The 25690-nt window shown below is 37.9% G+C and overlaps 1 protein-coding gene across 2 annotated transcripts in view; it reads right to left on the reverse strand.

The window, feature by feature from the left end:
• The window catches only part of LOC106925996 (mitogen-activated protein kinase kinase kinase kinase 4), a 71019-nt gene extending 51535 nt beyond the window's left edge, over nt 1–19484 (reverse strand). The window contains exons 1-2 of one of the 2 annotated variants that reach the window (XM_088009797.1): nt 19409–19484; nt 18852–18917 (exon numbers count right to left, since the gene is read on the reverse strand). In XM_088009797.1, coding sequence (XP_087865923.1) covers nt 18852–18917; nt 19409–19465 — 123 coding nt within the window. In that variant the 5' untranslated portion in view covers nt 19466–19484. The remainder of the gene's footprint in view (nt 1–18851; nt 18918–19408) is intronic. The other variant, XM_088009796.1, reaches the window with a different exon arrangement.
• Between the last annotated feature and the right edge of the window lie 6206 nt (nt 19485–25690).

A 25690-nucleotide genomic window follows, 5' to 3' on the forward strand; every position in this document is an offset into this window, starting at 1 on the left:
ATCACAACCAGTTTAACCACATAAGCATCCTACAAAACCTCTCGACAGTAAAAGTGCAGAAACTAGAGAAACTCTCGTTGCCGTGACGCCGAGACAAAAGAAAAATCGATCCTAGTCAATTCCAGATCTGACAGTCAAACATGTTCACATTCTCTCACACACAGCCACACATTACACCGTCTTTGAGAAAACACTCAGCCTGTGATGTAATTCTCCATTCACTGAACTGTCTGCCTAATTTCATTTTCTCTTGGGAGAGCCAGTCAGAAAGAACAAGACGTGACATAATGAGAGTGAAAAAAAAGTCAGCAAAGAGGACTGGAGCTGTAAAGGGCAGTCAGGTGAAAAGGGAGAAATTGAAAACCGTGTCATGAGTCAGAACAGTGACAAGATTCATGAAGCCTCAAGACTGTGATGTATGGAAAGTCTATGAAATATACACGAAAGGATGACAACTAGCCAATTGGTCAGGACAGATGAAACTGATCTTATGTGAAAGCCAAACAAAAAGTTGCACATCACTGTGAGGTAAAAGTAAAACAATAAGTGGTTCCAACATTTTTTTTTCTTACAAATGGTACGGTATTTGTGTATGAAGTCAGCTTACTCTCAAATTCCTACTCCTAAAACCAGCCCTTCCACTTCACAGCTACATACCAAATTGTGTTGAGAATCCAAACAAAATACAATGAAATCTGCATTTTTAACAATACAAAATATGAGAAAGTTTGAGAGGAATACATATGTTCAAAAGGCACCGCACATCTTCTGCAATTCTAAGAAACCGATCCCTTCCTCAAAGTGTTTGCAGAGACTTTCTCTCCATCTCGGGCCAGCTGGGGCGACAGCATTTTGAAATCGCTGTGTCCGAGTTCAACATGTCCTCATCAGAGACGTCCACAGAAGCTTCCCAGATTGTAATCTGAACAGTTCATGGTCGCCCGGGTGTGGTTTTCTCAACAGTCACAGCTAGTCTGTTTCAGTTAAGGATCATTGCACAGAGACATGGAAAAGTAAAAAAAAAAAAAACGAAAGAAAAACATTGTCTAAAAGTGGTAACGGATGTAGAAATGTAACCCAATAGCCACATTATTGTTCAACTTTTATTAAAAAAGTTAACATTTTTGTAATACTGAGAAGAATTACATGTTGTAACAAGGAGCTCAAGAATAACAAATTAAATAGAAGGTTCTATAAAAATAATACATGAACAGATACCAACTGATAAAGTTAATTTTGAGCTGATTCGTAATAATAACACAATAACAATAACACAGTAATAACTAGTGTAAACCCCTAGAGTTAACATTTCCAAAAAGGAGAGCAAAACACATACTTCTTCAGTTCTCAGTGTAAAAATAATATTCCCAATGACTTAGTGTATACCATGTATTGTGCTTCAAGATAATCCAAAATGTTGTTACACTGCCAACCCGGAAAACGCTTGAGGAATGAAAATAATTATTTTTGTAGCTGAAATATAGCCTCAGATTCATATAGTCACTGACTAAAAAGGCTCAGCTGTAATTGTCTTTGTGTAGCAGTTTGAGATTTACATGTGAAGTGCATTACAAACAAAATGTTATATTCAGTATAATTAATCACTGAGAAAGAGTAGCGGATATGAAATAAAACTGAATTACATGGAGGAAGCATTGAATGCTCCTGTGACTGCATGGCGGTGACTAAACTGTCACATCAACTGGATAACAGAGGCACTGATCTCATGTCAGCATGGAGGGAACTGTCCTTTGGCCTGGATGCGAGCAGACATTCACTGGGAACAGATTCAGGTGTTGTATGTCCCACAGCAAGTCAGCCAGAGAATGCTGTAACTGGATGTCTGACAGATTGACACATATTTCAACAAGGGAGCGATTTGGGGGACCTGGCTGGTCACTAGAAGACTTCAGAATGCTGCTGGCTGCAGACATGGATAGTTGTGTGGATGTTAACCCTTTGAAACCGAACGTGTCGCCGGCGACACATTTCACAAGCCAACTTCGACTTACCGTAACTCTGCAACGGTTTGCGCTATCAGAAAAATTCAAACTGTCTTTGAAAGAAAATAAATTGCACTTTCAGACATGCATAGTGTTATTACGGTAATTGACTTCCCGCCGCTCCAGGATGCCCGCGAATGCTAGTCTTTGTCTCCCTCTGCTGCACGGACGAAGGGTGCAGAGTGAGGAGGAAAAGATGAGCGACAGAGCGGAGAGTCAGAGTGAAGCGCATGATAATATGACCAACAAACGTCCTTCAAGAGATAAAAAGAGACCGAGGAGATTCCTGAATGGTTTTGTGTTTGGAGAAGGAGATCCAGTTTTTTCTTCTGAAGAAAGGTAATGTTTGATCATTGAATAACTTTTTGAATTTTATTTCTGAATGAATGGGGCTTGTTACTTCATGGATAATAGCTTTTACTTGGTACACATAATTGGATGTATTTATAGTTTTATTTTCTATTTTATTTTGTTTTTGGAATAGTTTAGAGAGTATAAGTTATTATAATATTCATCAATATGTACTTTGTGTAAAAGTGCACTTTTGCTCACTATATATGACACTCCTAAGTACAGCACCACACTCTTCATGTATTCATGTGTAGCTTACTATGACTTTTTTTATTGCTTAGTGTGGATTTGAGACCAACTTTATTTATTTACTACTATAAATAAAAGCTGTCATTGGTGTGACAAACTTGTATATTTACTATTTTTAGAACATTTTCTGATGAAGAGCAGCTGGCTCCAAGGGGGCGAAGTAGAAGAGACAAAATTCCTTCTGGAGGGTCTGCTGGAGGGTCTGCTGGAGGTCCTTCTGGAGGGTCTGCTGGAGGTCCTTCTGGAGGTCCTTCTGGAGGGTCTGCTGGAGGTCCTTCTGGAGGGTCTGCTGGAGGTCCTTCTGGAGGGTCTGCTGGAGGTCCTTCTGGAGGGTCTGCTGGAGGTCCTTCTGGAGGGTCTGCTGGAGGTCCTTCTGGAGGTCCTTCTGGAGGGTCTGCTGGGGTCCATGCTGGGAGTATGAGGCACCGCAGCCGTTCCCCACATCATCCAAGGTGGAAGACCCATGAAGAGCCTGATGAGAAAGGCTTTCAACCCCTAAGGTTCTTCCCCAAAAGAATCCCTGGTGTCCAACCCCCTCTAAATGTAGGAAATCCACAACCAGGCGAAATTTTTGAGTACTTTTTTGACAATGAAGTCCTCACATTAGTTTGTGATTTTACAAACAAGGGGGCAGCCAGGAACCTGGAGAAAGGGAGGAAGTTCTCCTGGACTGAAATAAGTCCAGGGGAACTGAAGAAATTTATTGGCATGCTGCTCTACATGTCAATCAGCCGCCTGCCAAAAATCAGAGATTTTTGGCGGACTGGAAGTATTTTCAGTCTTCAAACACCAGCTACCATCATGTCCAGAGACCGGTTCTTGGCCATTTTGGCCAATGTTAGAATGAGTGACCCAGAGGAGGATCAGCAAAATGACAAACTAAAGGGCACAGAAACATATGACCCTCTCCACCGGGTCAGGCCACTGATGGAGATGATTGGGACAAGGTGCCGTGCCTTATACCACCCAAGGCAGCACCTTGCAGTAGATGAGAGGATGGTTTCGACCAAAGCCAGGCTCAGCTTCAAACAATATATGAAAGCCAAGCCAACAAAGTGGGGCCTGAAATTTTTTGTATTGGCTGATAAAAATGGCTACACGGTGGATTTCCAGCTGTACACTGGAAAATCTAACGTGTCATCGGGAAAGGGGCTGTCGTTTGATGTTGTGACCACCTTAGTGAGAAAAGAGTACCTGGGCTCTGGGTACATTGTCTACACAGACAACTTTTACACCAGTCCTGTCCTGTTCAAACATCTGAGGCAGCAGGGATTTGGCGCTTGCGGGACATACAGGCAGGGAAGAGTTGGTGTCCCCACCACCACTGAAAATGCCCTCACCAAAAAGTCCCCACGAGGCAGCATCCGGTGGATCAGGGATGGGGAGCTTCTTTTTGTAAAATGGATGGACACCAGGGAGGTCTCGATGTGCTCCACCATCCACCCTGTTTACACTGGAGACTCTGTTCAGCGCTGGCAGAAGTCACCTGATGGGAATGTACAGAAGGTCGCTGTCCCCAGGCCCACTGCTGTGACAGAATACAATAAATACATGGGAGGGGTGGACACATCGGACCAAATGATTGGGACACATTCTATCCACCGCAAAACAAAAAGGTGGGTCACCACTGTGTTCCAACATTTGGTCGACATCGCTGTGACAAACTCCTTTGTTATTCACAAGGATCAGTGTTGTACAATGAGAAGGAAGCAGAAGACCCGACAAAGTTTCCAGGAGGAGCTGGCAGCACACCTCCTAGGTGTTCCTCTTTATGACGAGCCACAAAAAGAAGCTGGGAAAAAACATCTACCAGTCCCATGCAGCAGCAACAAGCAGGCAAAGTCTGAGAGAGCAAGCATGGGGAGACGGCGCTGCAAGCTTTGTCAGAGAAGCACAGCCTGGAGTTGTGAGTTATGTAATGTGGGCTTGTGCCTTCAGGTGGACAGAAATTGCTTCTGTGAATACCACCAAGGCCCAGGAAAATAAGGAGAAATGCAGAGAGGGGAAAATCGCCTGTAAATAGTTTTAATTGTTAGTCTGTTTCTTATTTGTAAAAATAATTGAGAATGAAAAAAATATTGTAAATATGTTCTATAGTGTTGAAATTGTCAATTTGTGATGCAAAATCTGTACTTCATGTTCAAATGCAGTGTTTTATTTGCATAAAATCTCCAAAATCTAATTTCGCTTTTTGTTTTTTCTTGATATCAAACAGTTTTAATAGTGGTTTAGTATCAAGAATAATGTAAAATAATGCAGGTATTGAAAGTTCTAAATGATTCTGGAAAAATGTGCTGAAGCACTTGGCCACAGGACTTTTTCTTCCTACTTTTTACTTTAAACAAGTAAAAAAATGCCAGGCGGACTTTTGAGTGACAGGCCTAAAAGGGTTAAAGGCTCACACTGGGGAGCTGTTTCAGATCAGACGAGACATAAGGAAGCAGGATGTCACTAACACTGACCTGCGCTGCCTGGGTGAATCCCTTCAAGAGGTCATAATCTAAAGTACCTGGCATCATGATGCCAGGAATAAAATGGGGAAAAGTGGCTCTGCAACACCGCCACGATTGGTCCTAGAACTTGTTCTACATATACCATTTCTCGGTAAATAGTATAATCTAAACCCAATACTGGTCTGCACATTTATTAAACTACACCCAAATTAGATAAATCCTTTGGAGTGTTAATGTTTCTTGTCATCATTAAGTAGTGTTACTGTGCAGAAATTTATTTTGTTAACTGAAGAATTAAAACTCTCCCATTTAGGCATTCGTCTTGTACAAAGAGTTGAAGAAGGAGAAACCAGCAGTAGCATTAGGACTGTTTTTTGTTCATCCTACGGCCTATGAAAACCTCCATCCATTTTCTGTACACCCTTGTCCCTAATGGGGTCGGGAGGGTTTGCTGGTGCCTATCTCCAGCTAACGTTCCAGGCGAGAGGCAGGGTACACCCTGGACAGGTCGCCAGTCTGTTGCAGCCTATGAAAACCTCTATACATTAAATCATTAGACTTGTCATTTAGGTAATATTAAGATAAAGTCATCTAGAAATATTATGCTCACTTTTTTTTAAAGGTTTGTATTGGCTCTGGTGGCCTTTATTTGATAGTTAATTGACAGGAAAGTTGGTAATGAGAGATGGGGAAAGACATGCGGCAAAGGTCACCAGGCTGGGAATCGACCTGCGATCGCGTCGAGGACTACATGGGTTGTGCTTAACCCCTGCGCCACCACAGCACACCCAATATGCTCACTTTTTGACTCATTTTGTGCAAATATGAATGGAAAAATCCATGACCAGAATCTGACAACTGGATGGTCAGAAATTCAAAAATCTGACCAATGAATGCACCACACTTTAACACTATCAAGTAACATAAAAGAACTAGAATCAACTTTATTGACCAAGATATTGAACGCAAACAAAGAATTTGACTTCAGTTTTCAATTGTTCAAGTAATACAGACCCAAAGTGTAAAAATATGAACATTAGAAGACATAAAATAAGAATAAAAGCAATATCTACATGTATTTGAAGTCATTCATAAAGAAAGAAAAACAGGGACTGTTGTGACAGTAGAAATAAAACAACACTCTTCAGTGTAGTAGTCAGAGGAAGAACACAAGATGTATGATGCTATTTGAAAAGAAACTAACTTTTATGAAGCCATGTCCTGGTTTTATTTAGGGTGCTACCACATTTTATTAGCTGTTGCTTATTTCATCCTACAAACTTGCAACAAAAAAATAATAATAAGTACAACCAGAACATATCATGGAAAGCCAAAAGAAAAGGGATGCTGTGACAAGCTTCACAATAATACTGCTCATAATAAAGTTGCTGAAGCAGCAAATTCCAAACAGACAGTCCCCCCCCAAAAAAACACCCTCTAACCATCATCCCTCTTTGGTATTGAATGAGACATTACCTACACAAGCCCCACTGACCCCCAGGTGTGTTGTGTCCTCCATTCAGTCCCCAGGCAGAGGACACTGTCCCCATAACGGCGAAGGATTACGCCGTGCAGGCAGCCACTGGCCTGACTGTGATAAATAAAGACATGCCCTTCCTGTCCAGCCAGACTCAGCCATGTCTGCTCGCTGCCACCACAGCTGACACAGACTTTAAGTGTCCTCCTCTCAGCCAAGCCGCTGATTAACAACGCGACTCAGACGCACACTCGGTAAAATGGCTCTCTATCGGAATTAATTGGAGAAAGTTTCTCGCTCTCTGACACTGAAATCCTGCAAATCACACATGCAGAGTCGTGCACACACACGCTGCGGTAGCCTGCACACTGTTGAATTAAGACACAATTATGTTTCCTCTTGCTTCCCGTCATTATTCACATGCGCATACAAGATGGCAGAATGAGGTAACACAGTGAAGAGAGCGTTGGTGAAAAGGTTACTACAAAATATTCCCACATAATGCTAATTAGATACAAGACGTCTCCAGTGAACAGACCCCAAATGAGAGAAACTCCTGCTGTTTCTGACTGGAAGTTTTAATATTCTGTCTCACTGCTAACTAGATGCAAATCTCCATCTCAGCCTTCCTCTGATCTGACCTCATTCATGCCTGTTTGTTATTTAGCTACATGAGGTGTACTCCGTGCCCTGATGGACTGATTGACTTATTGACTCCTCTCTGCTAACTGATTGTAGGAATTAAGCTTTCTACAGAGTCCTTGCTTGCTTGTAATGCTCTGTGTGTACTTGCTCATCCGTCTCTGTGATAAATGTGACTTTTAGACCTTTGGAGTGAGGATATTTTTCATTGCGAAACAGAGCATTAGAGGGTCCTCGGACTTTGTCTTGGAGTTCAAGTCAAATTTTTATTTGCTCTTTTATCCCCCCCCCTTGTCATACAACTGACTATTCACCAGGGTTGTTCTGCACAGCTTTCTCAACAGGTTGTCAAGGTATGAGGTCCATTGTAGATTAGCTTTCCAACATGTTGCTGAAGGCAGCTTCATTCAACATTCATGAGCAAGTGTCAAGGGCAGGTTGGTCTATAGACCCGACGTGGTAGATGAAGAAACAGCTGACATTATGGCAATCATGTCTGAGATGGAAGTTAGGAAAGCAGTGTTTGGACCAACTCAGCTTCCAACTTTTGGGAATTTTATATGCTTCATTATGGGTGAATACAGCGTGGAAATAGAAGCATGTTTCTTATCCAGACCTGGAAAATAGTCAAATCAAATTCCATACCTTCCCGTACTTTTCAAGATTGTGTCTGAGACCTTCCATTAGCAGAGCATGCCATGTATAAATTGCAAAAGAAGCTGCAGAAAAGAGTGAAACTCTCATGTGAAAATGAAAAGGTGAGCAGAAAAAACATCTAATACCAACTCTCTTTTGATACCCAATATTTATCATTGTCATATAGATCATATACATTGATCTACACTTTTGACATGGTGAAAAAAAATGACCAAACACCTAAAATTGCATGTGATCATGTGACAGACCATCTTTGTCACATGATCACATGGTCAGCCCCACAACCTCCAGAAATACAAACACAAATGGCAACAAGACGAAAACAAATGACGATTGTTAATGGTGACCCAATACCGATATGTAAAAATAAAAAAAAAGATTACCAACGGTTTTAACCCATAGTACACCTAAGCGCCCATAAGTTATGAAGTCTTGAAAGATGAAAACTTTTAAATGATCTTTCGCAGAAATACTTTTTGAAGCCACTTCTTTCTCCACTTCACAATTATATGCTAACTTTGAGCTGGCCTATCCCCTTGAACCCCACTGAAACACTTTTAAGGTTGCGGTTATAACATGGCAAAAATGGGGAAAAGTCAGCACATTTAATAATTGTTTTGGCATTTGAAAGTATAGTAAGGAGGTCATTTACCTCTATAGGACTTCTATGAATTCTTACTGCAAATTTACCCAGGAGCAATCACTGCCAACCATACCTCCAAACCCCATGAGGGAGAGGAGGAGGGGAGCCAGCTCTCTTCCCTGCTCATTTTCATCAGCCTCTCTCTACCTCTTCCTTCCTTTAGTGCTTGCTCTCTGCCTTTCACCTTTGCTTTCCTTCCTCTCCCCCTCATACCACTTTCCTCCCCATTTTCTCCCATTGTCTCTCCCTTTCTTCACCTCTAACAACCACAAACCCTGCCCAGACTACGTCTCCCTTTGCGTCCCAACTTCCAGCCACTAACACCGCTGCTCGGTTTTGAAACCCAGATGTCATTTTAAACCTTTGAAACAGCTGAACTACACGTGTTTTATCTCTGCACCGCATGAATATTTGGGCCTTTCGGTGTGTGGGAACACAAATTACATCTGTTACTGACAAAGTTGGGTTGCAAAACAGGCCGCCTGCTGGAAACAAAAGGAAAAAGGCAAAAAAAAATAAAACATAGTTCTGCAAGCACAACGGAGCATGAGTAAAACGAGGCAGATGATACGTGGATGTGAGGAAGAGGAAGTGTGAGTGATTCACTCTGGAAATGGTATTGAAACCAGCTGTTGGAGAGGTTTTGAGGCTGCGTCAACGTAGTTTGAGGCCGAAGTGAAACTGTTCAAGCCACGGCTTTGACCTTTCACAGAGCGATGTAATCTCGCCCCAAAAATGATGAATGCCGCTGGTGTGTTTTTTTGATGGCTCTCGTTCACACAGTTGAGGTCATTTAACGATGCATGCCAATTACACAAGCTGGAATTATTTTAGTTTGCTTCTGCCGCGCTAACTATAAAGGCATTTCTTAAGATCAGAGCTGCGAGTTCAAAGCTTTACTGGCGGTTGTCATTTTCTTCCCACTTAAACCTTCTCTCTGTCTCTCTCACATACACTTACACACAAATACACACACACACAAAGATGACTCTATAACCATGCCTTTGCAGGGAAGGGAAGTTCCTTTTGCAAACACAGAAACGCCCTGTTTCTGGATGTGTGTGATGCTGCTGTGTATGCAGTGAGTAAGAGTTTCATGCAAAATGTATTATAAATGTCTGATGCACCATTACAATGAGATACATACTTAGGCTGTAACTCTTTCTCCTGAGGCTGCAATGCTGCAGATGGATTCCAAAAGCATGTGATTACTACAGCATATAATACATTCCTTAATGCCCACATGCATTATGAGATGGAATACATTCTCATGTCTGAAGGTCCTAAAAAATAAAATAAAAAAAAACTCATCTGTTCCAGATTAGTCTTTTCTGATGATGTACTAATAAGGGTTCAACTGCAGAGGTAAGGTATCCAAAATGTTTGTAGAAGAAGGCCAGACAGCAGATAATCTGTGTAATAAAGGCGTGTTTTAATATCAGGAGGATATTAGGGCTCGGAAGAACTTTATCTGCACTTCCCCTTCAGAAATCTGAGTAGTCCAGGGTTTTGCTTCTCGTTTCAGGTTCTTTCTAGTTTCAAGTCTGCCAAAAACTACATTGGGTGGAGTGCTGCAGCTCTAAACGTCAGTAGCAGTTGAAAACTAAGTTTCAATATGATGCAGCAACAACAACAAAAAAGTTTTCTTGAATCATCTTTGCTCTAGAAAAGGAGAGATGTTTTTCTATTTCAAAAGTCCCCTAACTCTCACATTTGCAGTAGACATGCAACATTGTGAGGGAGACTAATAAAAGAAGAACTCCACCTACGTCAGTGTGCGACTTTTTACTTTGGGACTGCTACTTGCTTGCTAAGATTTTCATTTCATTCTTTCTGTAACTCGTCTCTTGAAACAAGGGGAGGGAAATATGGTCTTAAAATTTTATGTAATATTTTGTGGTACTATTGTGATTAACATCATAAAAAAGCTATTGTTTATTTTTATTTTTTTTAGGTAACTGTATGGCTGTGACTGCATTACACAACATTTATAAGACCATGAACAAATATTGTTCTTGGAAATTTTTTTTATTTATTTTCTTCAGAACAGTACTTGCTTACAAAAGTGTGATTCTTTTAACTAGCCTGTACTTTATAACTGCCTCTAATCATTTTTAGGAATTTATTGAGAATTAATTATGTTCTCGTGGAACTAACAGTGGAGAAAATAGCAAAAATAAGATTTTCGTTGCTACTGTCGGTTTTATTTTATTTTTTTATCGGGACAAGAATAAATACAAATTCTTATCATCATAAGAAATTTTTCACAATAAATGACAAACGATGCAATGTATGCCCACACTTATTTGAAACAATATGTGGCTGATTATCGAGTGAGACTACTTACAATTAAACATTCACCAGCTTCAGATTGGAATCTTTTTCTGATCAATGAATACATGTTAGCTACCAGATCATGCTAATTATACCACTCTTCAGCATCAAAGTTGTTATAGGAGGAAGACATCTCACAGTTGGGTAGTTTCAGTTTCAGTAGGTTGAAGACGTCAGACGAAGCACAGTGGGTGTAAAAGTAACTATTTTTTTAAGAAGCCATGTCAGTTGTTCATTCAGGGCGGTAAAACCCAATGGGTGAAGGTCATTTCGCTCCATCTCCATTTTGAAAACTTCTGGGGTGTGTTGTACCGTACCCAGCTTTTCCAGGTTTTTAGGAAATGTAAAAACATTTTGAAATATTGTCAGGCTTCTGGAAATCTGAGCTGTGGTAAAGTTTAGGACGGCATGATATATCACAAATTTATAGTTACCGCAGTGCTATTGTACATGACGTCCATATTGCAAAGATTTGCCAGGACAGCAATAAGGCGTAGATAATTATTTATGTACCCTGCATCCTGGTTTTCTGTAGTATTAAGATATTTGGTGAAACTTATTGTTACTGCAGGGGGAAAAAAAACATATACTAGGTTGTTTTGATGCTAAAACGGCAGATATCAGCTGGAATCAATCATTTCTACAAAATTGTTTTAGAGATGGAAATGATAAATTCAGTTATTTTTCCCCAAACTTCAACACTTTTAATTATTTGTTTATTGCGAGTCAACTCTCATTATTGCAACATTCATCAATATTATTGCATATTACATCTTTTCCTGATATCATGGAGTCTTGGTTAAGGTCTTTGTTGCCTAAAGAATATACACCAAGACAGCTGCTTACATTAACTGCACCACATGTTCATTACTAATATGAAATGCTCAGGTAAGTTTAAAAATTCATTCACCACAACCATTCTGTCATTATTTTTAAAATAGAAAAACCTTATTTGGCAGCCACTGGACTTAGAATTGGCTAAAATTGGTCTTGACGGGTTAAGGCGATACAAAAAACATAGATCATAAATGTCTGATTTGTGTATTTCAACTTATAATGTATCAAAAAAGATAGAGAAATATCAAAAATGCTGCACTAATCCCACATAAACCTACATTAGCTTACAGGCAACATATCTCATCTCAAGGTACTTTACAAGAAAAACAGATCTGATGTATGTTGAGTAATATAGAATCAGATCATGAAGATAGCAGATTAAGATAAAGTTACAACATGTCACAGTCAATCCTAGTTATGATACTAGGATTGACTGTGTATCATAACAGGATACTGTTATGATCAAATTCAGATAATTCCAAGTTGTAAAAAGTTGCCCATTTAAGGAAGTCAATCCAACTGCACTGAGTCACTGACCTTTCATCAGTCCTTCCTCTTACACAAGCACATGGTGACAGTGGACTGTATTTGCATCACATTATTAGTATTTCTCAAAGAGCAGAGAGAGAATCACAATTTTATAGCAGATGCTTCAACATACTGGACTTCCCTCTGCAAGTTGTCTTATCAGAGTGACTCTTGTCCCAGTTCCTCCTGTGCCTCACCATCCTTACTGCTTTGGGCATTGTGAGATCAAGGATTCCCAGTGTGGCGTCATGTCTAGCCTCTGTCCTTACAAAGCCGTCCTTCAGAGGGGATCAGTTCTTCAACGATTACATACAAACAAACCATGGAGTAAATGTGCAACAGATTGAAGTTGAGATGTTACAATCTTTCCTTTGAAATACCACTTGATATTCTGAAAACCCAACACTGTCACCTGACTGATTGATTATTTAGTTCATGGTTGAGTTTAAGATGAACTCCACCCGCCTGATCTTATCTGGAACAAGTCTTCAACAACTCTTGAAAAAATAGCCAAAATTATTTAATTCAGATATGCTAAAATCTTCCACAAGGTTAGCACATGCTATGCTGTTTAAGTATTAGTATGTGGCATATGATCCAACTGTTGTTTCTTTGTAACTCGACTTTCTTATGATAGTTAAGTTAGACACTGCCCGCTTGTTGTTTTTTTTTTACCCATTTTGAGTTTCGTCTGTGAATACCACCTGGCCATAGGGAAGGTTGTTATTTTAAGCCAGGTAATTCTGACCCATGGGTCACTGGACTTAAGGAATGCGGAACTGTAAGTTGTCTATCTAGGTTGTCTGTGTCTACATATAACAGACAACTTAGCAAATAACTCCTTCTAAAATGCATTTTTTCACATAGAGTTGATGATCAGCTAAAGTTAAAGCCATTATGGATTTATTTGACTATTTTTTTTGTTTTGTTTTGTGGCTCTGAAGAAAGTATCTTCTGTTAACAAGAAAACTTGGTTAGAACCCAGCTCTCTCACTCCTCATGTCAAGGCGTTTCTGGAGAAAAGTACAAACACTGAACTTCAACTTGTCCTTGATCCTCTGATGTGTTAAAAAAAAAAAAAAAAAAAAAAAAAAAGGTCTTACACTGCGTTTAAAAAGTACAGATTAGAATGTGCCGTGTAAATATCCTTGATGAATGAAACATTGAGAAGCCCTGCACAAATGTAGTTCATTCTAACATTTACATCTAAGATTTCTTCTTTGCTGCTGATCCTGGCCAATTATGTGGCAATTACTGGTTACATTTTTTTAAATTATACTTATTTGTATTCGTCATTGTAATTTAGATGTGAGTAGTCACAAGGCACTACTTTGATTTGTTAGGTTAATGTATTATGGATGACATGGATTCAAACTCTACTTTCTAATGACATATTTGGTAAGTTGGTCTACACTGGTTGAGACTCACTTCGGAATGACAGATGCTTGAAACTAAAAACAAAACTGATAACCAGCCCTACTTTCTGATTAATTTGGATGGTGATAATTTTGACCACTTGGGAATACAGATATAGCAGTGAAATTTTCTTCCCAAATGCTCAATTGAAAACAATAAAAATGAGGAAAAAAGTAACATACCCTGCTCTGACGAAGCAGAACACTGTGAGTTCAACAGCCCTAATCACACCTTAATACAAGAGCACACAAAAAAAGATGAAAGTAGCTTTATTGAGCGATATGCTCAGCTCAAGGATAGTAGAGGAAGAGTGACCAAAATGTGAATTGATCACAATTGATTACACAACAGCCATTATGCTTCTGTTTAACTTTTGCATTTATCACAGGATGCTAACAAAGGAAAAATAAATAAATAAATAAATGCACAACTAAAAATGGTTGCCAATTTCAAAATGCCAATCCTTAAAATACTTTCTAGAAGTATAGAGATCTACAGTTTTTTTTTAGTTTTTTTTTATTAAAGTTTGATTCCATGCAGGACACATCAAATGTATGAGACGTGAAACTACCAGACTAAAAACATCAATTATTTTAGTTTCAAATATGGAAAACCAGTTTATTATCAAAACATTAAACGCATCAGGCTACTTTTCGTTAAACAGAAGCAAATATGTTTAAAGGTGAAGTGGAGACATGTGATTGGCAGATTCTCTGTAATGTATATTAAACATTACAGAGTGGAGACTTTAAACACGTCAGGGAAAGTGTTTAAAGTCTCAATCAGTTTGAGCTGGATTTCCTTCTTATCTCATGCTACTACCCATTAAAAGAAAACATACAATTATGACGTGTAGATAAACAGAGGAAAACCCCAGATGCTTGGTCAGCATCTCCTGCGCTCACATCAGTTCACAACTATGTGTTTTTGTAAGGCCCCGTGTGTGCGTCTGCGTGTGTGTGTGCGTGCGTGTCAGGTAAGGTATTGTTCTTCAGACTCTATTCTTGTCCTGGTTTCTCCTGTTGGAACTCACCCAGGCTCTCCAACAGGTCCCATGAGTCCATACAATGAGATAAAATGTCAGTCCTCCACACTTTGATGTAAAATTTCCAGAAATTTCAAACTATAATTTTCAAATTTCTCATTACATTTTCAGTCAGTTTGTTGTTGTAATCCTTCTTCTGAAAGTATAGCAGTTTTTCTAAACATTAGAAGGAAATTGTTTGATTTCTTTAAACTATCATCTGATGATAATGCGATCTTAGCTTGTTTTGTTGTGATAATTTCACTGTGTCCTTATTTTGGGATTAAATGTAAGTTTCCTCATCTCCTAGACTTAAAAACAAGAATTTTGTCACAATAAACTTCAGATAAAAATCTTGTTTTCTTGTCTTGACAGTTTGCTTGTCCAATTATTTCAAGATAAGATCTCAAGCTTGTTTCTGTCATAATATCAGTTTCCTTATATTATTACAGATGGTAAGAGTATGAATAGCCTCATTATCTCATTATCTCGACATAAAGAAATCCTAAACTTGTCCTTATCTCACTGAGTCAATAATATGATTTGTATTGACTGAAGTTCGCTCTCCCAAAGACTAGTAAACTTAGACTTTGCAACGAAAACTGGAACTGGACAATATCTTAAATATCCCAAATGAAATATGACAACCAAAAACAACAAATAAGATGGAAATAAAAACCACACACAACAGAAATCATGAATAAAATAGATTAAGAAGTCACAAATTAGCTAAGGAAATATGGGCTGATTCATCAGTGTACCCCTCTATTGTTTTTTTTTTTTTGTGTTTCATTATCCCAACTAGCCAGAGTTTTAATTTGTTCTGATAGGATTACTGCTTAGTTTTGTCATATCTTGACTTAACAGAGTTATTTTGACCCAAAAATCATGACAGCGATGCTACTCAAGTTGGAAACATCTACAGACCAGCACCTTACTACTGCAGGCGCTGCCTGAGTATCATGATAGAGACAGTGAACGATAAAACAGGGCAGAACTCTACAGTTGATGGTTTTGCACCATAATCAAACTATTACCTACAAACAAATTAGGGTTTTGCTTTAAAAAAAAAAGTCAAGATAATCAATTCATGATTGGTAGAAAAATCAGATTAAATGAAATCACAGCCAGTACAAATGTTGGTGGCTAAACCAGTTAGAACCTGTACTAAAGATGAAAATGGTAAAAAGCCTTAGACTCATTTTATATTGCAGCAGTGAACTGAAAATTATTTAAAATCATTTAATTAATCTGAGCCTATTTAGTTGGCAGGGGGGAAATCTTTGTTAGCAAACACAATAATTTTGACAAAAAAAAAAAACCCTACTGGTGCAATAATGGGAACCCATGGCAACTGGACATTGCTTAGCCTTCGCCTTTAACATTTCACAAGCTGGGGGAATACAGACGGAGAGACCTGTCACTGTTCTACTTGCATATTCTCTCTATCTGGAGGTTTAATATCTTAAGGTTAATGGCCACTGAAGAGTCCGCCTTATTTTTATTTAAAATATCCTGTCATTAGTAAGAGATTGTGAACTCTAACAATATTCCCAGGGTCATAGGAAATGAAACAGACACACAGCATCACAGATCTTCCACCATATTTAACAAGATCTGTGATATATACACCAGTTATTAGGATCGATCCTAACAGTGAGTTTTGGAGATTTTATTAATAATCTAACTGCTGACATGTTTTTAAAGGGGCAGTATCATTTAAAAATGCTTAGCTTTTCATCATGTTATTATGTGATTAACTTCTCAGAACATACTTGGAGTGTTGCTTCGATTTTTTTCATGTATGCTTAAGAAATGTCTTCTTAAACCATTCAGATGTTCTAAACAACTGAGTGGACCTAGCTCCGCCTTCAAGGACAAAACTCCTCCTTAGAGCTGCAGTTTTCAAGCTTTCTAGCTTCCACCTAACTTCCCCTGTGTTTCGCCACATTCAGCTCCTTCAGTGTAGTCAGCAGCAATTATCAAACACCTGGTGGAACTGTGCATCTGCTGAGCTCATTATAGAAGCTACTCCTCAGTGACACGCTGGTTGTTAAAGGGTTAGTAGAGGAGCCATGTTGTGATGACTTCCTGTAGGCAGCATTTCTGAAAGATCTGGAGCTTCTTAAAGAGGCAGAGACAACAATTTCAAGGTGGTAAATCAGGAAGTAAAATTTCTTTGAAGTCATATTTGATATAGCATTTTTTAATAACCAAGATTAACAGTTACTAGATTATGCTATAAAATGACACTGTGTCTGCAAAAAACACATAATAAGTCATAATAATGGTTGAAGTCTTCTCCCTTTAAGAAGACTTCAACCATTAAATCAGCTCTAGCAAATGAAAAGATATTCAGAATCCAAGTAGCAGAAACACTAAATATAGTGCTGCTAACTTTATAGAAGCTTTGAGACATTAAAGCTATTGCTAAAAATTCAGCCTCTATGACAAAGTTCATCGTTCATCCAAATAAGGTGTTTTTTTTTTTTTTTGTCCTTTTGTCAGTAAAATGTGTGTCATATTTTGAAGCTGAGTGATTTCAAGCAGTGTTCCTCGCTGTCCTGCACAGCTTTTGCAACATTTCCTCTTTCAGGAAACTGAGTGGCAATCGAGTCGCACACACCCACCAACGGCCTGACAGATTTTCCCATACAGACCAGGGTGCCCTCTGAAGAAAGCTTTGCTGTTTCTGTTTCAGAGGCTGGCCTCCAGATACGCCTCTCAGCATACAAACACATAAACCAAGTCCTGGTCGTGCCTCTGTTGCACCATCCATCGTGAACTCAGCAGGATTTCAGTTGGTAAAAAGTGAAACGAAAAAAGTTCACGAAAGAGTAGTAACACACACACACCTCTGTGGTGTTGCTGCAACAACCAGCTGCAAGAGTCTACAAGTGACTAAACACCTCTCACCACAAACCCCGACCCACATATAGACAAACAGATAATGTGATAAGGAAGTACACTCCACCCAACGCCTTTTAAAGATGCTGTGCATGCACATGTGTTTGCGTGTGTGTGTGTGTGTGAGAGAGGATCTGTGTGCTCTGACCAACAGGATATTCCAGTAAACAGACGTTTCTGCTTCTTCTTCTTTTGCTAACTGGAAGTAGCTGTCATAAGTTTTGATATGCACAACGACAAGCGATTAGAAATTTGCATGCATGGAATGCAGATGGATACAGTTTCTTGCAAGAGTATTCATTCGTCTTGACCTTTTCTGCAAACATCGATGTATTTTCTTTGGGTTTGATGTGACAGGAGCTGCTCAAATTTCAGTGGATTTCAGCCTCTTTTAGTTGCTACACAAGTAAATAAAAGTACACCAGTGGGCATTATTTCATCACATTTTAAATAGCAAAACAATTACTCCAATTATCCCAAAATCTGGGTTTTCCCTTTGGGAGAAAATAAACCCTACTGTTTCCTGCTGAAGACCAAACCCTAACAGTGAAACATGGTGGAAACTGGGCTGGATATTACTCCTTTTGCAAAGATTAATGCGAGAAATATCATAAAAGGACTTACAGCTGGAACTGTATTGGGGGAATTATAAGCCTGGCGGGCTAACAGGCTTTACATGCTCCCCCAACAGGCGAAGCCTTGTTTGTTTTGACTAATTATAGATTTTTTTTTAGTACACTAGTAACAGTGATAGCAAAGACGGGTTAAAGAGTTTCTTTGGCAAAATGGTTGGAAGCATAATGGCAACATAGTATGGTTAGTATGTTAACACATAGGGAGATTGAGGTCAGGGGTCATTTTTAATTGACCAGAACTCCTTGACCACTTCCTGGCAACACGCCAACAACTTCAGTCACAAATCACGACTGAAGTTGTCCAGAAAACATTTTTTTAGACACTTAAATTAGTATGACACAATAGAAGTGCAAAAACATTGACATTTGTCTTAGTGGTATTTTTTTTAATGTTTGTATTTTTTAAGATTTTAAGTATTGTCAACCATGTCTTCCAATAATGCATAATCACCTAGTCATATTTTCACATTTCCTGTCGACTTTATACGTATTTTAACTCAAAAACGCGGTGGGGCGCTGGATGACTGCCCTACCACTGGGCTTAGCAAGTTTTCTGGGGGAAACAGTGGTATTGTATGTTGGATTGACTAACAAGGTGAAACGTAACAATAAAATTCCAATATAATCCAAAAAGAGAGTTGTTTACAAGAGTCAAAGGATGTATGAAAACTTCATATGGAAGAGGGTCAACTCACCTTGTATACCTGCCCATAGGTTCCATTGCCGACCACCTCAACCAACTCGAAGATGCCTGCTGGATCCTACAGAGAAAGTGAGAGTGAAGAAAAAACAGTAGGAGGGAGTTTAAATTGTAATATTTAATTTAAAAATCTGCTGAATTTACTGGAGAAGAGTAGGAAATAATGCTGCTTTTCAACAAAGCCACAACACAACAAGTTGTCTTGATTTGGGCAACTTGTCAGCTTCTTCAGCCCAACAAAGAAAAAAAATCCGAGTAAACACAGAAACTTGCCCCAAACAGGACACAGGGCAGACAGTGAACATGAAGTTACAGATAAGGCACACACTGTACACACACTCTCTGAGGGGTACCATTATACAGCAACTTCCACACTCGGATCCCACAGTTGGACCACATCAGTTATCACAACATTTGACTGCTCGGTTCGTGCTGTTTGAGACTACCGTTAACTTCCAAAGTAACACCCACCACGTCTTACTGTGTTTACTAAAGCACTGCATTAAAAAAAGAAAAGAAAGAAAAAAAAAGAAGACATGTTTTAAAACTTACTCTTAAAGCCGCGAGGTCTATACTGTCCAGGCTTCGCGTGGTGTTTTCTCGCGACATTGCTGTCGGTAGGTTTTTTTTTTGTCAGCGGGTCGATGTTTGTTTTAAAGACATGGACGGTGCGACTTTCTCTCCGCTGACGGTGCCAACTAACGGCTTTTTCCTCCCCTCGGCTCCATTCTGAAGTTTAGCTCAGTGAGTCAAGTTGAGGAGTCGAGAAACAAAGTACTTCCGGTACGACCTGCCGAGGTAAAAGTCTGATTGTGAATGATATATAAATATATAATTTTCCGTATACGTGTATTGACAGAAAGTTACTCATAAACTTCCATAATCTTTGTTTTTCAGATTTAAAATCCTATTTGTGCACAATACTCATATTTACGATATATCTTTGTGCTCGGTTCCAATGCGCTTTCTTGTGCTTTCATAACTTAATTTTGTAAGCTACTTGCATGAGCTTCCGGTTAAGCCTTTGGCTTTTTACTGTTTGGAAATGGTTCCTGTGTTTTGCTTCAGAAAGTTTTATTTTCCTTCCGTTTTTTTAAAGAATACCTGCTCTTCTAAACTGACGTCTCCGAATATCAAAACAACAACAACAACAACAACAACATCAATAATAATAATAATAATAATAATAATAATAATAATAATAATAATAATAATAATAATAATTGGGCAAATAATTAAATATCTGGTCACACAATAATGAATAAGCAAACAAATTCACACATTTGAACACTGGTATGTAAAACACTTTGGAAATCACAAATTCATCCTCCCAGAGAAAATCAAATAAAAACAAAAAGGAAGAAGACTTCTATCACACTACTACAGAATGACAAGCACCTCAATGATGCAAGAACTATAAGGAATGCAAAACTTGAATAATATTTAGAAATTATTGAAACAAGAGAAGTCTATCTATCTATCTATCTATCTATCTATCTATCTATCTATCTATCTATCTATCTATCTATCTATCTATCTATCTATCTATCTATCTATCTAAACCTGAACACTAACCTGACCTTGAAGCAAGGTGGTGGCAGCATCATGCTGTGGGGGAGGCTGTTCTTCGGCCAGGTGAGGAAAGCGGGGTACTGCTGATGGAACGATAGATGGAGCAAAATACGCTGCAATCTTGGGAAAAAACTTGTTAGATTCAACATTTCTTGGACCCTTTGGACTTAAGCTGTTTCATGAAGATGAATGGACAAACAGTTAAGACTCTAAAATCTTGAGACATGATTCATTAGACTTGCAGCAAAAAATGGTTCTCCAAAGTACTGAACACAAAGGCAAGCCACACTTTTCAAATTTTTAATTTTTCTTATTCAAAAATCTCTGCATCCTATTTTTATTCCACTTCAATGTCATGTGATACTTTCTGTTCTGTTTATACTTAAAATAACAATAAATACAACAAAATTTGCTGTTCTTAAATGGCAAAATGTTGAAAAGTTATGACTCTATGCTTTTGTGTTTCTAAACCATGGAGTCTTGCTTTAAATTTCTACAACAGAAAGTACCAGTAATTCATTTTGAAATCTTTTAAATCCTGCTCCAATAAGCAATCAATCAATTAATTGTATGAATTCAAAAGAGCTTGATCATTTCCATTCCGATGACTAATATTTTTTGAAGGGCAATTTTTGTTTTGAGACTTCATAGTCAATGTTATTTATGTATGTAGGTTTTAATTTCCGTTTTAGTAATTGATTTTGGTTATTGTCTTTTAATTTGGGTATATTTAAAATGTCTTCCAATTGCAGTCTGCACTGCTCTGTAGTAAAATTAATTAGTGTTTAAGAGGCCGATCTTGCATAGTTATGCTATTACCAATACTTAGCAAAAGGTCTCTACACAACATTATCATTTATCATGATAATTCCTGGGGCAATAAAATTTGTAACAGTTGCACAAAAATAAACATTCCACTGAAGAAAATGTGCGCATTCTCTTTTACTGCAAAAGTTCTGTCATTATTTTAAAATCTAACAATGGAAATAAAATGGTGGATCTTTAAAAAAAATGTCTAGAATGTTTTATCAAGTTTTTATGATAACTGGACGATATCATGTCCATTGCTTTCCAATCACTGCCGATTTCCCTCTTGTGAAAATATTTGCGGTATATACCACACATCGGTATGATGGAGCTCGACATTCCAGTCTCCTGACTGAACCCAGTGACTCACGGTCAGGATGGTGGAATAAGGGTCATTATGTGGAGGGACATTGCCGCTGTGTTTGTGAGCGTTGAGGAGAAACAAAAAGCAAGACTGTGCTCGAGATTTCTGTATGAGAATGAGAGATTGAAATTGACTCTCTTGCTCCCTCTGTATGTGCATTTGTGCGCGTTTGTGAATGCGACAAATTACGGCGAGCGAGTGGGGCCGGAGTGGAAGGCTGTGTATGAGTGTGTTATGTCGCAGGGAAGAATGGTCTCTCTGTGGTTTCACAAAGTAGCCCTGTTCGCACCAGGGTCAGCTGCCTAGATACACACACACACACACACACGCACACACACACACACACACACACACACACACACACACACAAGACACAAACGCACAAATTTGTGAACTTGTATTTAATCCAAATGTTCTGTGAGACAATTGAATCAAATAAATTCCATGCGGATAGAAGTGGTTTGTTTCCCTCTGTTTATTAAAAATAATATTGGCATTTTCATAAGTGGGTGTTTGCCGTCATTAATTCAATGCATTTCAGGTTCATATTCAAAAATACTGTACTGTATTAATATGTTGGGCAGAAATTAAATGTTAGCGTATAACTCATTTCTAAGTTGATAACTAATGTTTATTTTTTTTACTCTGAATATTTTGGACTCAGTGTCGAAGTTTCTTTTGAGTTTTGTTATTTTTGTTTTGCTTGTTCAGTCACCAAAGTCTGACTTATAAATTATTCAGGGACATAGTACATTGATAAATAGGTGATCAGCTGAATGATCCTGGATCTTTCATTCTTCTTTCAGACATTTTTTTCCCGTTTATTTCTATACTTTGCATGACTCTTCTTTGGTTCCTCATTTATAGCTGTCCTCACATTTAAGGCACATACTGGTACAATGTCAGAGTTTAAGTATGAAGTAATTACTTCAATTAATTTTATGAATGAAGACAGACGAGTCCAATTAATTACTTCATATCCACGGATGTAGACTGGTACAGAATTATAATCCCAGGTCCAGACAGAAATTGAGTGAAAAGCCAGATAAAGAACAAAGAAAAAACTTCTCTTTAAAACATTCAACTTTAAATGAATTTAAGTGAAAATCTGGGAAGGAGATGAAAAAGTAGTTGATGTTTTAAAATGTGCACATTTCTTCTTATATTCCTTCTGATTTTCAAGGATATTTTGTCCTCTTAGACTTTAAATATTTGATACTTTTCATCTTTGTGAATTGAAGAAAAAATCTTCATAAGTTATGACAGAATCATTTCATGCCACCTCAACAAGTAGAACTGTGATGCAGCAGGAATCTAATTATTTGTTTAAAAAGCCCTGAGCAAATTTTCAACTTTTGAAACTGAGAAATGTCCATGTATCTGAGATTTATGTCAGAATTTTTGAATTTTTCTAACAATTTCTTTTGACTTTTCGAACTTAGAAATTTCCATGTTTTTTCTCAAAAATTTCTGAAATTAATCTAAAAATTTCAGCTTTTTTTTTTTAAGAAATTTTTTCCTCCTTTTTTTCTGTCTAATAAGGTTATAAAATGTAAAATGTTATGTTAAATCAACTTGATATAATAATGTAAAAACGTAATTAAATAACTTTTAAAAAGAATCTCTCATCATTTTTTATTTTAATTTAATAGCTAAAGACAGTTAAGTCAACTTAACTAATGTATATTAAGGTGTTTTGATCTTGACAGTGAAAAGTGATGCAACTTTACTGAGTCAAAGCAACAAAGAAACTAGGCTGTCATTTTGAGTCAGCAATTTTTTTTTTTTTTTTTTTTTTTTTTTAACAGTGTTCTGCCTCATGTATCCCACCAAAAACAGGTGCCACAACCAGCAGGTAACCAGTGTTAAACTTCACCTGCCCCTGGTTATAATGTTATGCCTGATTATTGTATATTTATGTAGTTAAGTTGATTCTGATAATGCCCCAGCCTTTTGTGACTTTCAAATCACACATATTGATCTGGGGATGTTAATACAAACGCATGTATCAGAGTAAAATGTATCTTTTCACAATGTATGGTAATATTTTCATTGTCACATTGTCAGATCCTTGTGTTAACATGTTTTGTAAGTGTTTTGTTGCACAGATGCAACATGTATACTTTCTTGTGTATTTTCCGAATAAGCGGTTTTAGATGTTTTTTTTGCAACAATTCCATGTTCACTATAGGTTCGGTCTTTGGGCCAGTATTATTTTTTCTATTCATTGTACAGATGGTCATCATCAGAAAACAAAAGAAAAATCACACTTCTTCTACTCTAGCATTCTAAACCTTCTGCATGATCTTTACAACAAACTAAATGCAAGATATTACCAAGATTGTTTTTAGAATGGCAAAGAAAGAGAAGCAGATTGAGGTTTCTTGGGGTAACTCAAAACTTACTTTTAAAAAAATCATGAAATAAGTAGCTGCTGCCGTTAAATTGAACCGATAATACATCATACTTACTATGAAACACTGTGTTGACAGAATCATGCGGTCGAGATACTTCTCAGTCAGAGCTGATGGGAAGATGAATGTGGGGTCATCCTGAAAGAAAACCTGTTAGATTCTGCAAAGATACTGAGATCAGGGTGGATGTTCACCAGCCAACAGGAAGAAAGTATTGGGCAAATGAAGGGCAAAATATCATTATCTAAATATGCAGGTAGAGACATATTCAATCAATTAGAATATATGTTTTGAATTGGCTTGTTTGATTAAATGCTATTTTTAAGAATAACCTTAAACCTGGTATATTTCACTTGGTGAGTATACCACCAAGTGAATCCAGTAACTTTTCAATAATATTCTAATTTAATGACTGCATTATAAAGGAGTGTTTTTCAAAGTGGGTGCCGCCAGGGGGCGATAAGGAGGCCTGAGAAAGTTAAAGGGAAAATGAGAAAACAAAATGCTAAAAACTAATACATTTCTTAATAATAATAAATATATATAATTTTTCAAATCATAGAATCTATTCTGTTTTTCAACTATTTATTTATTTTATTTTTATTTTATTATTATTATTACAAAATCTAAATTAAAATAACTTACTGAAATGTTATTTGCCATTATTTGCCCGTCTTTCTCATTGGCTACTAGTCAAATTTATAAAGCTACTTCTTAAGCTAGCAATAACATATTTGCTAGCGGTAAATGGGAAAGCATCTGACAAGAAAAAAACAGAAGAAACCATCCAGCAGCCCCGCCGAGGACAGACCTGCGAAAAACCCCGCCCGCAAGTGTTACAAATGAATAAAAGTGAGACAAGAAACATTCTAAAAGTCAATGTTTCTTCACATATTTTGTAGCATGTTGGATTTTAAAAGGGGTCTCAGGGCAGAAGCTAACAGGGAACATGGTACGGAAAGTTCGGGAACCCGGTTGTAAAACATTGGAGCTGTAAATGTTTGGAGGTTCTTTAGGATGAATACAAGTTACTAGTAAAGCTTTAAGTTTTTTGTATTCATAAGAAAACTTTAAAATCTCTTACATTTTCCTCCCACAACTTTGCCCGTTTGTGCTGGTTTTACCTACTTGACAGATGGTAATTAGTTGCATTTAATTTAGTTCCAATCAATGTCTTTAATATTTTGAATTCATTTTCTTCTGTTTAAAAAGAAAGTCAAATTTGGACGGACAACGGCTTGTTCAATTTTCCATTTTTCTTTTAAAATGCTGTCATTTACCCACTCTCCACAGGAGGGCGCCATTTATAATGATATACCAGTTGCCCCCAGTGACGGCTGACATTGGCACTGCAGAAGGGAAGAACCTCCCACTCCGGAGCTGTCAACCCCAAACAGCACTCACAGCTGAGAACTTGGTGAAGCCGCCCTTCTCATGAAGTGTCAAGCAGATGGTTTAGGTTTTTCTTTTTTATGTTGGGACTTTCTGTTCCACTTGGTATTGTCTGCTCTCAATATGGTCCCTCTGGTGCTCAGACTGAAACTGAATGCTTATGAGTTTAGACTTGTGAGAATTTCCAGGGTGTTATTGTATGTACGTTAGTGTTCATGAAGCAGACTCATTTTCAATATTGGGACTGGAAAACAATGTGTAGCTTAGAATAAAAAACCTTCATCA

Source organism: Poecilia mexicana, unplaced genomic scaffold (genome assembly GCF_051168715.1).
Source record: "Poecilia mexicana isolate PSO_F unplaced genomic scaffold, ASM5116871v1 scaffold_10, whole genome shotgun sequence".
In the NCBI taxonomy this organism is placed as follows: Eukaryota; Metazoa; Chordata; class Actinopteri; order Cyprinodontiformes; family Poeciliidae; genus Poecilia; species Poecilia mexicana.